The 13,597-nt window shown below is 51.8% G+C and overlaps 1 protein-coding gene across 3 annotated transcripts; it reads right to left on the reverse strand.

Annotated features, from left to right (window-relative positions):
• Positions 1 to 2,435: 2,435 nt before the first annotated feature.
• LRFN5 (leucine rich repeat and fibronectin type III domain containing 5) lies at positions 2,436 to 12,550 on the reverse strand. 3 transcript variants are annotated; one of them, XM_035328015.1, is made up of 4 exons: positions 11,111 to 12,549; positions 9,730 to 10,442; positions 5,399 to 5,465; positions 2,759 to 2,848 (listed from the first exon to the last, which is right to left on the reverse strand). In XM_035328015.1, the coding sequence occupies exons 1-3, from the start codon at positions 12,496 to 12,498 to the stop codon at positions 5,413 to 5,415; spliced, it is 2,154 nt and encodes a 717-aa protein (XP_035183906.1). In that variant the 5' UTR covers positions 12,499 to 12,549; the 3' UTR covers positions 2,759 to 2,848; positions 5,399 to 5,412. The 3 variants fall into 3 exon arrangements, with proteins under 3 accessions (XP_035183905.1, XP_035183906.1, XP_035183904.1); XM_035328014.1 differs by lacking the exon at positions 5,399 to 5,465 and having other exon boundaries at positions 2,436 to 2,848; positions 11,111 to 12,548; XM_035328013.1 differs by lacking the exons at positions 2,759 to 2,848; positions 5,399 to 5,465 and having other exon boundaries at positions 8,929 to 10,442; positions 11,111 to 12,550.
• Between the last annotated feature and the right edge of the window lie 1,047 nt (positions 12,551 to 13,597).

Genomic DNA, 13,597 nt, shown 5'->3' on the forward strand with positions numbered 1-13,597 from the left:
GAGGTGCCGCTGGTCATGCTGCCAGCACCTGGGCTGCCCACAGCCTCCACCACTGGTGCGCCCTGGGGGGCTGCATCTGTGTCTGTCTTTCTCTCCACCGGTTCCCACTGCCTCCTTGTCACCTACAGAAGTGTTGTCCTGAGCTTCCTCAACCTGTTAAGAAAAGCACTTCCCAGTGTTAATCCATTCACCTACTTCGGTGAGCACCAGGGGTAGCGGCGAGCTGCTGCCCACTGAGCGCTGCCCGGCCCCAAGCTGGCGGAACCTGGCCGAGGGCTGCTGCCACCGAGGTGGCAATGCTGGCACATGCATTGTTGGTTGGTGCAGCACCCACCGGGGGCTAAGAAAATGCTGCTAGTGGGCCAGAATTATCTCTAGCTTCATCAACAGAGAAGACTGGCATGATTCTCCAGTAAGTATCCAAATTCTGTTTTTCTTTAACAAGTCATTTTTGCTTGTTGATATTGCTCTAATCTCTTAATGTATGGATGAAATGCTATTAAACTATCCAAGCTAAAGCAGTCCCCCACTGCTTGCCCACCAACAGGACTGTTAATGACAGTGTGCAGGTGGCAAGCTCAGCTCTACTCTTCAGATATTGCAGGGTTTTTTTGCAAAATCTGATTCACAACTTCAGCAAATCTGACCACAGTGAAATCTGGATTTCTAACTAACATTGAGCTGACAGGTGGAACTTACCTTGACAATTAATTAAAAGGACATAAAAGGTAATCAGCAAGGGAAAAACAGCTCTGCTATGTGCGTGAAAGCTTGAAATTGGAGCCATTGACTGAGGGTAATAACATGGTATTAATGTGAAATGAAATCCTGAGAGCTGATGCGGTCTTTGCAGGAAGAATTTGGAGCTTGTTGGTTTAATAAGGTTTCAGCAGCTGCACAGCCTAATGCAGAATGTCAAAAGGAAGAAACAACCTCTCATTTCTTCTTATAGCCCCATCTCTGAATCATGGTTTCACGCTGCTTGGCTGTTTCACGGACCTGGATGTCATCTGCTTCCTCCGAGAAAGGCCAGTCGTCCTCTAACTTCACCAGGGAAGTCAGTGGGGTCTGCAGTCAGAGCTGTGGTGATTTCATGGACTCGGATTCCACCAAACATTTTTTTGAAAAGTAGTTTATTTTGGGCTCATCCTTTTCCTGAATTCAAAACCCAATTACACTATGCAGTAAGGAAAGGGGAGAGCAATATGTGCTGTTATTATAATCCAAGTAAAATCCAGTCTATGTGCAGTGCCAGAAAGATCCTAAGTCATGCTTCATGAAAGTAAGAGCATTGAGTCCAATTCCTGATCATAATTGATTTTTCCTCTTTAAATGTCCATCTGGCATTCTAGTGCACTGGACAAAGCCCTGACCATTCATCCCCAGGGTCTGCGGGGCCAGACCAGCCCCATGCCTCCTGCACACACTCAGCCTGGAGTGCCAGGCCCCGGCCAGCCCGGGTGAGCCTGTGCCCCCGCCGCTCGCCCCGTGCAGCTCCGCGGCCCGGCTCTGTGCTTTCTGTGCTTTCTGTGCTTTTGCCACCTCCAGGCAGCCTCAGCAGGTGCCCAGCGGCTGCTGATGCTCCCAGGTCAGCTCACACTTGAGCCAGGGAGATGTGGTTGTCCCTGTGGGTGCTGCAAAGCCCAGGTGAGCCCCTCGGATGGTGTGCCGTCTGCACAGGGCATCAGCAGCTGTCCCTGGGAGCAGTCCCTGCCACGGAGCCCCGGGAGCTCCGGGGATGGGACAGGGCCACAGTGCTTGGGCAGCACCAGCACCTACCGTCCATGCAGCCAGCCCCACCGGCAACACACTGGCTGTTCTTTAGAAGTTATGGTTGATTCACTGCATTTTTTGCTAAAGATACAATTATATCTGGAAGCCATAAATAATTCTTGATAAGGAAGAAGAAAAGTAAAACCTTTCCTCTTGTTTGAAAAGCAAGCCATGATGGAAAGTCTCAGTGTTGTGCTGGACCAGAGCGTGCCGAAGGGGCTGGCACAGCCACAGGCATCTGCAGCCCCCGCAGTCCCCAGCCCCCCGAGGGCTGCCCTGACACAGGACTGGCAGCACGCCCATGGCAGCACGCCCACGGCTGGTGCTGCAGGAGCACGGGGCGCCTGAACACGGCCGCACCGCCAGGGCCCTGTCCAGAGGAGAGAGACACTGGTGCCATGGCAGGGTTTTGGTGGTGCCCAGGGGCAGGAGGGGCTCCCCTCCCCACTCCCAGCCCCGGGGTGGGCCAGACCCAGGTGGCTCTTCCCGAGGAGACCGGGGGCAGAGGCACGGGCAGTGTCCCACCCGCACCGCGGGCACCGGCAGCACCACAGCACCGGCCCCACACCGCGCTCGGGGCCACGGGCACGGGGCAGCAGCACCCGCACACAGGAGGTGTCGCGGCCCCGGGCACTGCCCTCCGAATCAACCCACATGCCAGCTCCGTCGTAGTAAAACATTTATTCGTTAGGGTGATATAAGCTACCATGTTTACAGTTTGTGAACTCACCACTGGCAACATTTAACATGACCGGTACTGCAGCTGTTGCCACCAAACTTTTCATCATTAGTTTTATAAAAACCTCAGACACCAGAAAAAAAGGTATTTAGACTTAATGTGGCAGATGGGAGATGGGGAATCTGTGAACTGGGGAAGAAAGTTTATCCGACACAGCCAACCTCCACGGCCTCTTGGCTTCGGCCGCAGCTTCAAGTAAGAGTTTTGACGGGAGTGAGCACAGTTCAACACATCAATCTTCACTGCGATGGAATCGTATTGTTTTCTGCCGAGTATAAACGTCGGTGGCAACATTCTCAGGGAGCGGAGGAGGGCAGGCATCCTTCGGGTCAGCTTCTGTGCAAAGAGACAGAACAGAGACAGTGAGGGGACAAAGCGCAGGATCGGGCCTTTCGCCCGGCTGCAGCAGCAGTGCTGGCTGGCCCCTTGCTGCAAAAGGCAAATGAACGAACAAACAACGCCCACACAAAGCAAATACCAGGTAAAGACCATTGTTCCAGAATCAGAGCATTTTCCATTTTCTAGATTGGCTTTTGCCTTCTCTGAGGCGAAGCCCTTTTCTACACCAGGGATTTCAGCTCTCGGTATAGATTCAGAAGTTTGCAGAAAAGTGAAAACACCAAAAGAAAGCAGTGGATGGGCACGTGTCCAGCACTGGCCCTTGCAAGGTGTACATGCAATTGAAGATGTCACTGTGTGGAAAACGTGCAGGTCTGTAAGTGCCCGTCACTGAGCAACCGCCCCGTGTGCGCCGCAGGGAGAGCAGGCGGCACAGGGACCCCTGCTCCTCGGGGAGGCCACTGCTGCGCGGGGCAGGGCTCCGGCCCCGCTGCCTGCCAGCCCCGCAGCCTCACTTACCTTCGGGAACGCCAGGCTGCAGCACCCTCCTGCCAGCCAGGCGCCCTGCTTTCAGTCCACCCTTGGCTTGCTGCGGGTCACAGCTCTCCCAGCTGCGTGAAGCCAAGCACCGGGGCCGGGGGAGCTCCCTGCCCAATGACCCCGCAGGAAGGTTGTGCTGCCCACCACCATCCCACCCAAAGAAGCACGGGGGAGGAGAGGGCTGGTGCCAGAACCCTTCATCTTCCTTCTCATTGTCCTCTCCCAGTGAAATTTCCTGTGCAGAAGAGACGGCATGGCTTGCACACAAAATCCCCGGTGATGCTGGGAGACCAAAGCTGCTCCGAGGTGTCCCTGTGGCTCCTCCCGGCCGCAGCAATGCTGTGCCTTGTGGGCTCACCCGGTGTCTCACAGGGCTCCAGCGCCAGCAGAAGTCACCCTTAAAGGGCAGCTTCAACATGACAGAGGAAATGGGCCCCCATGGCACAGCCCTGGACAGCTAGGCAGCTGTGCTGAGCCAGCCCAGAAAGCAGCTTCAGGGCAAAGCCAGGAGTTTAGTGAAGGAGTGTCCGTGAGGCTCCACATCAGGCCGGGACATGCTGTGACTATTCCCATGCTAAAAGCTGCCCCCAGTAGCCCCCACGGGCTCGGGCAGCCCCACCGGCACGCACGTGCTGCACGTGCAGGAGGGCAGCAGCTCCCAGTGCGCCAGTGGTGCCAGGGACACACTCCTGACCTGTGCTGCTCTAGCTACAGACCAGGGGGAAAAAAGCAGGGAAATGCATCCCCTCCTCTGCTCTCCTGTCTCCAGCATGTGGCCGCCCTCCTGTGGGCTCTGTGAGCTGGGGCAAGGGGTAGCCCCTCCAGAGGTGCCACCCAGCACTGACCAGGCTTCCCCTGGGAGACACACATTGTGGCATCAAGGTAGGCACACGGACTTGTTCCCAGTTTTCCAATTGATAACAATTGTTACCAATTAATTTCTATAAATTGGGAAGTTGATATCAATTTAATACCAACTTTGAACGGCCTGAGGGGGACAGGGCTTGTTCCAGCACAACAAAAGCCACAGAGACAAAGCTTCAAACTCGTGGTCTCTCTGCAGCCAGCAATTTGCTATGTTTGCTTTTTTCTTTTTTGGTTTCTTTCCTTGCAAGCTAAGCTTCCTTCTTGCTAAAGCAGCAGCCTTCACGCCTGGCTCTTGTGAATAAATCAATTGTATTAAAAGCATACTATCAGCAAGATCAGTAGGATTTGCCTTTCCTTGGTCTTGTATTACTGATGCCAGGTTGTAATGCTTTAACCCATTCAGTTTCAGCCCCACTAATCTGCACACTTTTGCTTCACAGACCCCTGCGTTGCTGTGAAAGCAAGGCCACAGCCACACTCAAAGAGCAACTCAGGATATGGCACATTTGCTCTTCACACTTCGCGGCATTGACTTCATCGGACACCAAAGCACACGTGCCTAATGCAGCCCTCGTGGGACGGTCAGTGCTGCTGTCCCCTCTCCGCCCCGGTGCCCCAAGGGACACGGCAGCCCTGGGGAGGCGCAGCAGTGAGCACCACGGACTTGCAGGGGGCGCGGGCTCAGAGGGGTGCTGCTTACCGGGGGCACCGGGAGCACCGCCCCAAGGGGGGGCTGGGCACCCCACAGTGGGAGAGGTAACACAGCCACTGCCACGGGGACGAGGCTTTCCCTGCAAAACACTGCTAGGCTCTAGCTGTTAATATTAGCTGTGTACAGGGAAAGTTTTCCTGTGTGCAGTAAGACCATTTTCCTTTAAAATGATGGTACGCACCCAGTGCACCACACCTGTGACAAAAGCGCACACTTGCACATGGGCACAGAGGAAAGGAGATGCTGCCACAGCCCACAGCTACAGAGGCAATCAGCGTTTTGGTGTCACAGGCAGTGCTGAACCAGAAGGCGTGCAGAAAGACATTTGCAAAAGACTGGAGACGTGTCTTCAGTAAGCAGGACCCTATTGATTTTGCTGTGTTGTGTTTTGTTTTGTTTTGTTTTTTAAAACCAGAACTTTGACCTACCTTAAAATTACTTACTAAGTTACCATGGGAAAGGCATTGTGCCGTTCTGGTACTGTTGTTATCGTTGCTTTAGGAGAGCAAGAGAACATCACTTGTTACAAGCAGTGCCTTCAAAGAACAGGACAGTAAATTTTCTGGAGATATTGCGAGGTTGACAAATGTTGCCACTCTGCAAGCAGTACCTCTGAGGTTCCAGTTTCTCCCAATTAACAAGAAGAGAAGCAATAGTAAGTGATAACAACCGTGACCATTACTTTTGCTTGTTGGATCAATCACCGGGGGCAGAACCCACTGCCTCTCCCTGCACAGTGCCTGCTGTGGCTCTGGGTGCTGGTTTTACAGGACACGCAGGAAGAGCAACGCTGTGCTTTTTGAAGGACACGTGAGCAGTGGGCACAGGGACAGCAGGCTGCAGCAGGACCCACGGACTGCCAGCCCTGCAGGACTGTCACCCATCAGAGCTCGGCATCGATCAGCTGCCTTGTGCTGCTTGGCAGGCGCGCAGCTGGCTCGGGTTACTCAGGACCACAACGTGCGAGCACGAGGCAGCAACCAGCAGCCCTCTGGGAAAATGCGACCAGCTCTGCTCTGTAGAGCACAGCTCCAGCCTCCAGCAGCTCTGCTGGGTGCAGCACCAGCCGCGGGAGACCCGCTGGGACAGGCGCTGGCACTGCACCACACACCAGGCACGGCCACGGGGACGCTGGCAGAGCAGCGCCGTGGGAGTGTGCGGGGACGGGCCCTGACACTGCCTCCCACTGTCCCCAGCATGATCTCACGATCTGCACAACGACCAGGGGACATGTCCCTGCAGCCATGTGGCGGCCGCCAGCACCAGCAGCACAGGGCAGGGTGGCACTGGGCAGGCACGACCCCCGCAGCCCTCCGCGGGCATCGCCTGCTGGGGCTCTGCGCCCCCGGCCGCCTGCCGGACCTCTGCCAGGCACCCAGCTGGGAGCCACAGCCTCCCCGTTCACCTTGTTATCTACCGCAGGGCTGCACGGCTGCCTGAGGGGGGGGCTTCAAGCAAACCAGGACACGTTGCCAGAAATAAAGCCACATTTGCACCCAGAGCTGAGCAGTACCATATATTCACTGTCAAGAACATGTCCAAAACATAAGCAGAAAGCAGAACAGAAAGAAAAGCTAACACAACAAACTTTTACCCAACAAAACCCTGCTTCTCCAGCCAAACACTATTTGTACCAGACCTCTTTAACAGAACAACCATGCTCTGGAAAAGGGATTACGAGTGTATTATTTAGAAAGATGTAAGAGGAAGTATGTGCCAGAAATGTTAGTAGGAGTAAAACCTATTTTCAAGAAGCATCATTAAAAGGCAGCTGACCTGCAGGCCAGGTGGTACCCGGAGCAGCACGGTTCCGCCTGCTGCTTTCGGTGCCGCACACCCCCTGCACAGCCCCAGGCCGGCAGAGCTCAGCCAGGAGCAGGGCCCAGCACACCGGACCCGTGTGAGTCTCAGCACACCACCAGCACCCCGAGCTCCCAGGGCCTGCCAGCGTGCCGGCACCAAGTACCTACAGTAGGGTACTACTCCTGGCTTGGAGTCATTAAACGCACAATTTTGTTTCCGAAGAACTAGAAAATTTTCCAGAACGTCATTGAACAAACATACGTAAATGTTATTCTTCTGATCAAGCAATATCTCAGCACTTTTTCTGCCTCTAGCTGTTGGCAGCCTCTGGTTGTGCAGAACAGAAAGGACAGAATTTCCTCCTTGGCATGGCTTTCTGTGGAATAAAGCCCAAATAAAATGAAATGTCCTGCTGTACATTTACTACAGTGGCAGTGGCACAGTGCATACCCAGTGGATACTCGTCTCTGACGAAGAGAGAAAGCTGCATGAGAAGAAACCTCAGCTTTCCAGGTCTACCTGTTCCTGCAATATTAGTGCAGAATTAAATCAAACACGGTGACATATGGTCCTTCTAAGCTGCTTATACAAATGCACTGTGGACAGAATACTCAGCTTCAGTGTTTAGAAAATCGATTCCTTAGAGTAAAAAATTAAAAATATAAAAATAAAGCCCCCTAAGCCCCCAGAAGCTATTAATATTTTAGCACCTTCACAAAACATTAGACACACGTCCCATTTTAGACAACATATAAAGCATTTTCATTTGATGTTTTTAAAACGCACAATTAAAACAAGCACCTCAGCAGAAAACCTTTAGAGCTGTCTCCTTACCCAAGCATAGAGTGAAGGTACTGCCTGCAGAGATCCAGCTCCTCAATGGAGCACTTAAGTACTCATTTTTCCCATCCTTGACAATGCCTTCATTTTCAAACTACCATCACTTTGACAAATATATCACTATCTCTGGTGGTGCACAGTTTTACTAGCTAATTTATGTGCATACATCCCCTCTAGAAGAACGTGATCTTCCAGAGAAATTTGGAGGGATGTTTTTAGCTTTTCCAGCAGGAAACGGGTATTCTAATTTTGAGGCTTCGTTTCCTTTCTGGTCTCTGCACTTCCAAAGAAGAGAAAGGGCTTTCTAAAAAAGAAACAGCCTCTTCTTTTCATGTGCTTTACACCACCCCCACCCAGGATCCACGCTTCCCGGACAGCCAAAGCAGGGAGCGGCACGCTGCAGCCAAGGCCCACAGAAGGTTTTGCACGCCGCAGGGCAGAGCTGTAGCACCTCAGCAGCAGGGTCCCAGAGGACTACGAGGAGAAGCCCCCTTTCCACGACAGCCCCAGGGCTGACCTGCTGCATGGATGCGCTGGCGTAGAGCCAGGACATCTTCAAGCATCTGCTTGGGTTGTATTTCCTTCAAGCACAAGCACAGGGGGTATAAAATTTAACTATTGTATCGCTTTAATGGTCACAAAGCCTATATTAAAACCAGTATTTAGCATCTGAGAATGCACTGAAATTGCTCAGTTAAGCTGTCTTTGATTTAAACACAATGACCTTACGAGTTTAATTAATAGTAATTGTAATTTTTTCTTCAGACTGAGCAGAGCAGCAGCAGCACATTTGTCATCCTCACAATGTGCATGTTTCAACTGTTGCCACTTATTGCCATATGCTTGTCTTTACATCGAGGCCTGATGCAAACTGTAGTGCTTAGAGGGGCCGGGCCCCAAAGGCCCAGAACAGACCAGATCGCCAGCACCACCCCGGCCCTCGGCGCTCCCCGAGCGGCTCCAGAGCCCGCTGCTGCCCTCCCGCAGCGGCACACAGCCCCTGCACCACCTGCTCCACTCGGGGCTGCTCCCCGCCATGCGAGCTGCCAGCGCTCTCGCTGGAGCTCGACAAATTCAGTTCCCATGCAGCAAACCAAGCTTCACACGAGCTGGGAGCAGCTGGCCAGGTATTGGCCCTGAGCGCTGCTGCTGAAAGGCAGCAGTTTTCCCAGCTTTGGCACTGATACCCCGGCTCTGGACAGAGGGGGACCCTTGCCCCAGTGCTCCCCTGTCCCACTCCTCCTCCTCCTCCTCCTTCTCCTCCTTGTCCGCACCCCAGGCAGGGCTGCGGGCGGGCAGATACCGTGAGGCCGGCTGGGTGTACCGAGTGAGTATTTTATTTTACACAAGATAACAACACAATGTTGTTGTTTCTGTACAGCATCTGCCTAAAAACAAAGGCAACACCATTGTCACGGAAAAGAAATATACAGTCTGACCATTTTAAAAAATATTTTACTGATTGATCCAGAAGTGGTTATTTGTTAGCTTGGAGGAAATTTCATTTCCTTTATAAAAGGCTTTTTCTGTGAAAACTCTCTCTTTTGTTTTCTGCTACTGCAGAACCAGGAAGCCAGTCCTAGAGTAGGGAAGGCACTGGTGCTGTATCATGCTTTTTTCACCCCTTATTTTTTTTTATTTTTTTTTAATCTCGCAATGTGGCCTTCAGTTTTGATATTAAATAAAACAAAATGGAAACTAAATAAAACCCTGTGTGCACTGGGTGGCTTATAGAGAACCCCGCATGAACAAGCCGTTAATCAGCGAGACAACAGTGGACTTCCAAATCCAATTCCCTAGGAGATGGAGTTTCACACAACGTTTGGTGTTTTGTTTTTCACCGAAATAAAAATTAAACTTAAAAAAAAACTAAAACAAAAGGCAGGTCACACAGTGCTTTCCAATATCCACTCAGAACTCGAGAAAGTTGCTTTTCCACTCTCCCCGTCAGAGCGGTCTGCCTGGGTCAGCATCCCGTTCATAGAGAGGCTGCGCCTGGAGCACAGTCCGCCCGCGCCCGGGGCGTCCAGGTGGCAGCGGCACTGCAGCAGCTCCCCGCCCAGCGACAGCCTGCGCTTGGCTCTGGACGTGGCGGCCGGCAAAGTGAGAAACTTACTTGGCTTGGATTGTGCTCTTTTGTACGTGGGGGCCCCTTTGTCAGAGTCGGGGGGACGGCTAGCTAGCTGCAGAGCAGTGGAGTTATTTCTGTTAGTGTTTTGGGACTCGATATTCGTGACAGCTTCACTCTGCGGCTCGCTGCCTGGCTTTGGCCCCGGCTTCCGCTTCTGCTTCTGGGGGGCAGAAGCGCTGGAAGTCCACGCGTGAGGCAAAGCGGAGGTAGTGGTGGTGGCGTCCTGGCCGGAGACGTTCTCCGGCGAGGGGGCGGCGCCGTCGCTGGCAGCCTTGCAGCACTGGATGCCCTCCTCGTGCCCGACAGCCTGCTTGGACACGGACTGGGACAGCACCCCACCGCAGCCCTGCATCTGAGCCCCGTTCGTCTGCGAGTACACGTTGCTGACCTTGGTGGCCTTCTGCTGCCCGTTGTTGTTGCACACCTTGTAGCGGATCATGAGGATGATGATGAACACGAGCACGGAGGCCACGATGATCCCACCAATGATGATAATCATGGTCCCACCCAGGAACTGGGACTGCATGAAATGGCAGCGCACATAATCCTGCTCGGTGGTGAACTGCGTGCACCCCACGACGCGGGTGGCAGTCAGCGAGGTGATCCCGTCATCGTAGATGGCCAAGACGCACAGGTCGTACACAGTCCCAGCAGCCAGGTTGTTGACCAGAAAGGTTTTGCTCGTGGGAGGTATCATTCTAGGGGACGAGGAAATTGTAGTCAACAGACCCGGAAGACCCAGAGCCACCTCCCAGCCCACCTGCCGGAGCCCCCAGCCACGCCGACCCCACTGGGGCCTCGGTCCTCCCGTCCCGCCTGTCCAGCCTCCCCACGCTCCTTGGCTCTGGTGCGGCAGCAGGCACCGCCACGCTCCCCCTGCACGGCTCTGCTCGGCAGCGCCCCTCTTGAGAAAGACCATAGTGAAAACATAGATGGAATTAAGGAAAACAGAGTTTTGAAAGGTGTGAGTGTTACAGCCGAGACTCAGAACAAATCCACCCAGGGTGCACAGCACATCCCCACACTGCTCCTGCACGGGCACTGCCACAGCAGCCAGGGCGCGCTCACAGGAACGCATTTACGGGCAGTGTTTTCCCTGTGTTTTCATAAAACTGAGAGTGTTAACAGCCACTTAGCTCATCTAACTTTACAATCCTTTTGCTAATCAGATTACTTTAGAGGATTAGAGGTCCGTTTGTGTTACCGAAAATAACAGCTCTCAGAGCAATTGCCCTATCTGCGAGCTGAGCACCACATTACTCCTCCAGCAGGCTCACCCCGCCGCCCGCTGGAGGAGCGGGGAGCACCCAGCTCGTCAGGGGGCCCTGGGCACGGGCTGGGCCGGGCCGGGCAGGCTCTGCCTTACCTGTAAACAAGGGAGTCATCGTAAGTACCGTTGTACTGGATCTGGAACATGCGTATTCCAGGTATGTTTCTTTGAAAATTGAATTTCAGCAGAGCAGTAGACGATGTTGCTTCAGCGACAACCACCTTCTTGTCTTGACTGACTTTAGTATCCCCATTGCTGCTGCTCGCATTAGAGCCTGACTTGGTGGATGTAGAGATATCCGAGGAGCCAGGGTCAGGCTCGTGGATGTGGTTAGTACTGTTCAGCAAGTGAGGGAGTTTAATTATGTGCAGGTCTACCGTCTGTGTGGCTTCCCCAGCTGGGTTGGAAGCAATGCAGGTGAAAGAGCCCGTGTCCTTCACCGTCGTTATAAGGATGTCGAGCGTCCCGTTGTCGTACACCACAGACCTCGTTGCATTAGAAATAAGTTTGCCCTCAGGTGAAATCCAATGAATTGCTGGTTCTGGATCCCCCCGGGCCTTGCACCTCAGAGCTGCCCTTTGGCCCTCCAGCACCCTCAGCTCATGGGTGTGCCTGGTAATGAGGGGAGGCTCGCACAGGAACTCCTCCTCAGGGATTGACCAGAAGTACCGGCCAGACAAGAGCTGGGGAGAAGCACATGTCTCCAGGTCGTCTTCCCTGGAAAGACGCCTCAGCCACAAAAGCTCACAGTTGCAATGCAAAGGGTTTCCACCAAAGCTTAACGCAAAAGTAGAGGGGCTGATAATTCCTGAGGTTGCCAGTACCTGAGCTCTCTGGAAGAGAGGATCAGGCGGTAGCTTCTGCAGTTTGTTAGATGTGACATCTAACCTGGTCATCTTGTGGAGGTGGGAGAAGGTCCCTTTAGGAATATGGTCAATCATATTGTGGTCTAGACTGAGAGTGTGCAAACTAACCATCTTCTCCACGGCATCCCAGGGGATGGTTTCCAGATTGTTGTAAGACAAATCCAATTCCTCAAGAGCTAAAACATCATCAAAAGCTGTGGAAGAAATTAGAGTCAGCTGGTTGTTGTTAAGTATCAAGTGATGAAGATTGGAGAGTCCACTGAACATGTCATTGGTGATCTTAGTCAATCGGTTGCTGTTCAGATGCAAAGCCCGCAAATTGCGCAAGTCAGCAAATGCATGAGGTGTGATAAAACTTATTGTATTCCTGGACAACGTCAGGTCCACAAGGCTGGTCATATTGGCAAAGTCTTTCCTTTTAATATTTGTAACAAAGTTGTCTGCCAGCCTTAATTCCACGGTCCTCCTGTCAATGTTTGGTGGAACAAATAAGAGCCCTTTCTTGGCACAAAGGGTCGCAAGGTTCGGAGACAAAATCTGACAGACACAGCGCTTTGGGCAGATCTGAGCTCTCACTGCTATGCCAATGAACAGCAGAAACAAAAGCAGTTTTTCCATTGTAGATTAGGATCACAAGCCTGTAAAGAAGAAGAAATGGCTGTTAATGCTCCCAAGATCAGCAAGTAAGATCATAAAAAAAAATAAAGACAAGCCATCTATGGTTAAATCATGAAACTGAGGTTCATCTAACAGTCTTTCTTTCTCATCTTACTACCAGATGTCTTTATAATTGTCCGTACCTTGACATAAGAGCTTCTACAGTACCTTCCAGAAGAACAACTGAGATTTTTATACGTATGGATACAGACATATATATACAGGCATGTACACATTTATATGCAAATGACAAAGCAGTTTGGAAGCAGTTGGTGGCACCACACGTTGCAGCAGTGGTGCCATTTGAGCCCCTCCAGCTAGAGCTCATATGCAGACTTGCAAAGCAGTCACCGAACTTTCAAAGATGCTCTTGACCTCATGATCTAGAGCCACTTTGTGATAATGCCATTTGCATATTGGAAAGAAGGGATGTTTCATGTGTGCTTTACGTGCTAAGCTAAAATTCTCAGTGGCCTCTAAATCATTCAATAAGTTTATAACCATTTCTACTGAACATTTAAACTCTTAATGCTATTTTCAGAATAAACCCAGAAGGAGCTAATTTTATGTCATTCAAAAAAAAAAAAAATCTGAATAAAGCAAGCAAACAAACAAACAAACAAACAAAAATAACAGGGAAAGAAAAGAAAACCAACAGCGATCTTAATAAAAGTGGAACATGGGCTAATTTTAGAGTATCGCTGTTTTCCCTGATGCCACAGCAGTGCCGCCCTCTTATCCCAGAAACCCTGACAGTTCAATTAGCCTTATCTTTTACATTGCTAGATCTTCACAAAGTATGAAAACAAGGAAGATAACAACCGTGCCCACACAAATTAAATGAAATCATCGATCAGTGACTCTGCTAAAAACTCCACAAGTGCTACGCTACCAGTTTCTGAGCACCCCTTTGTCACAGCACATTCACCTCAGTACCCGCTGGTGGATGCAGACAGTGGTATATTCCCAGGTATGCCTCCCTGCCAAAAGTGAGAAGTGTGGGCAGAACCACAGTCCTGCTGAGCAATACGTATGAGTTTGAGGAGAAAAACTGCTCAGT

The sequence above is a fragment of the Oxyura jamaicensis genome, chromosome 5 (genome assembly GCF_011077185.1).
Source record: "Oxyura jamaicensis isolate SHBP4307 breed ruddy duck chromosome 5, BPBGC_Ojam_1.0, whole genome shotgun sequence".
Taxonomy (NCBI): Eukaryota; Metazoa; Chordata; class Aves; order Anseriformes; family Anatidae; genus Oxyura; species Oxyura jamaicensis.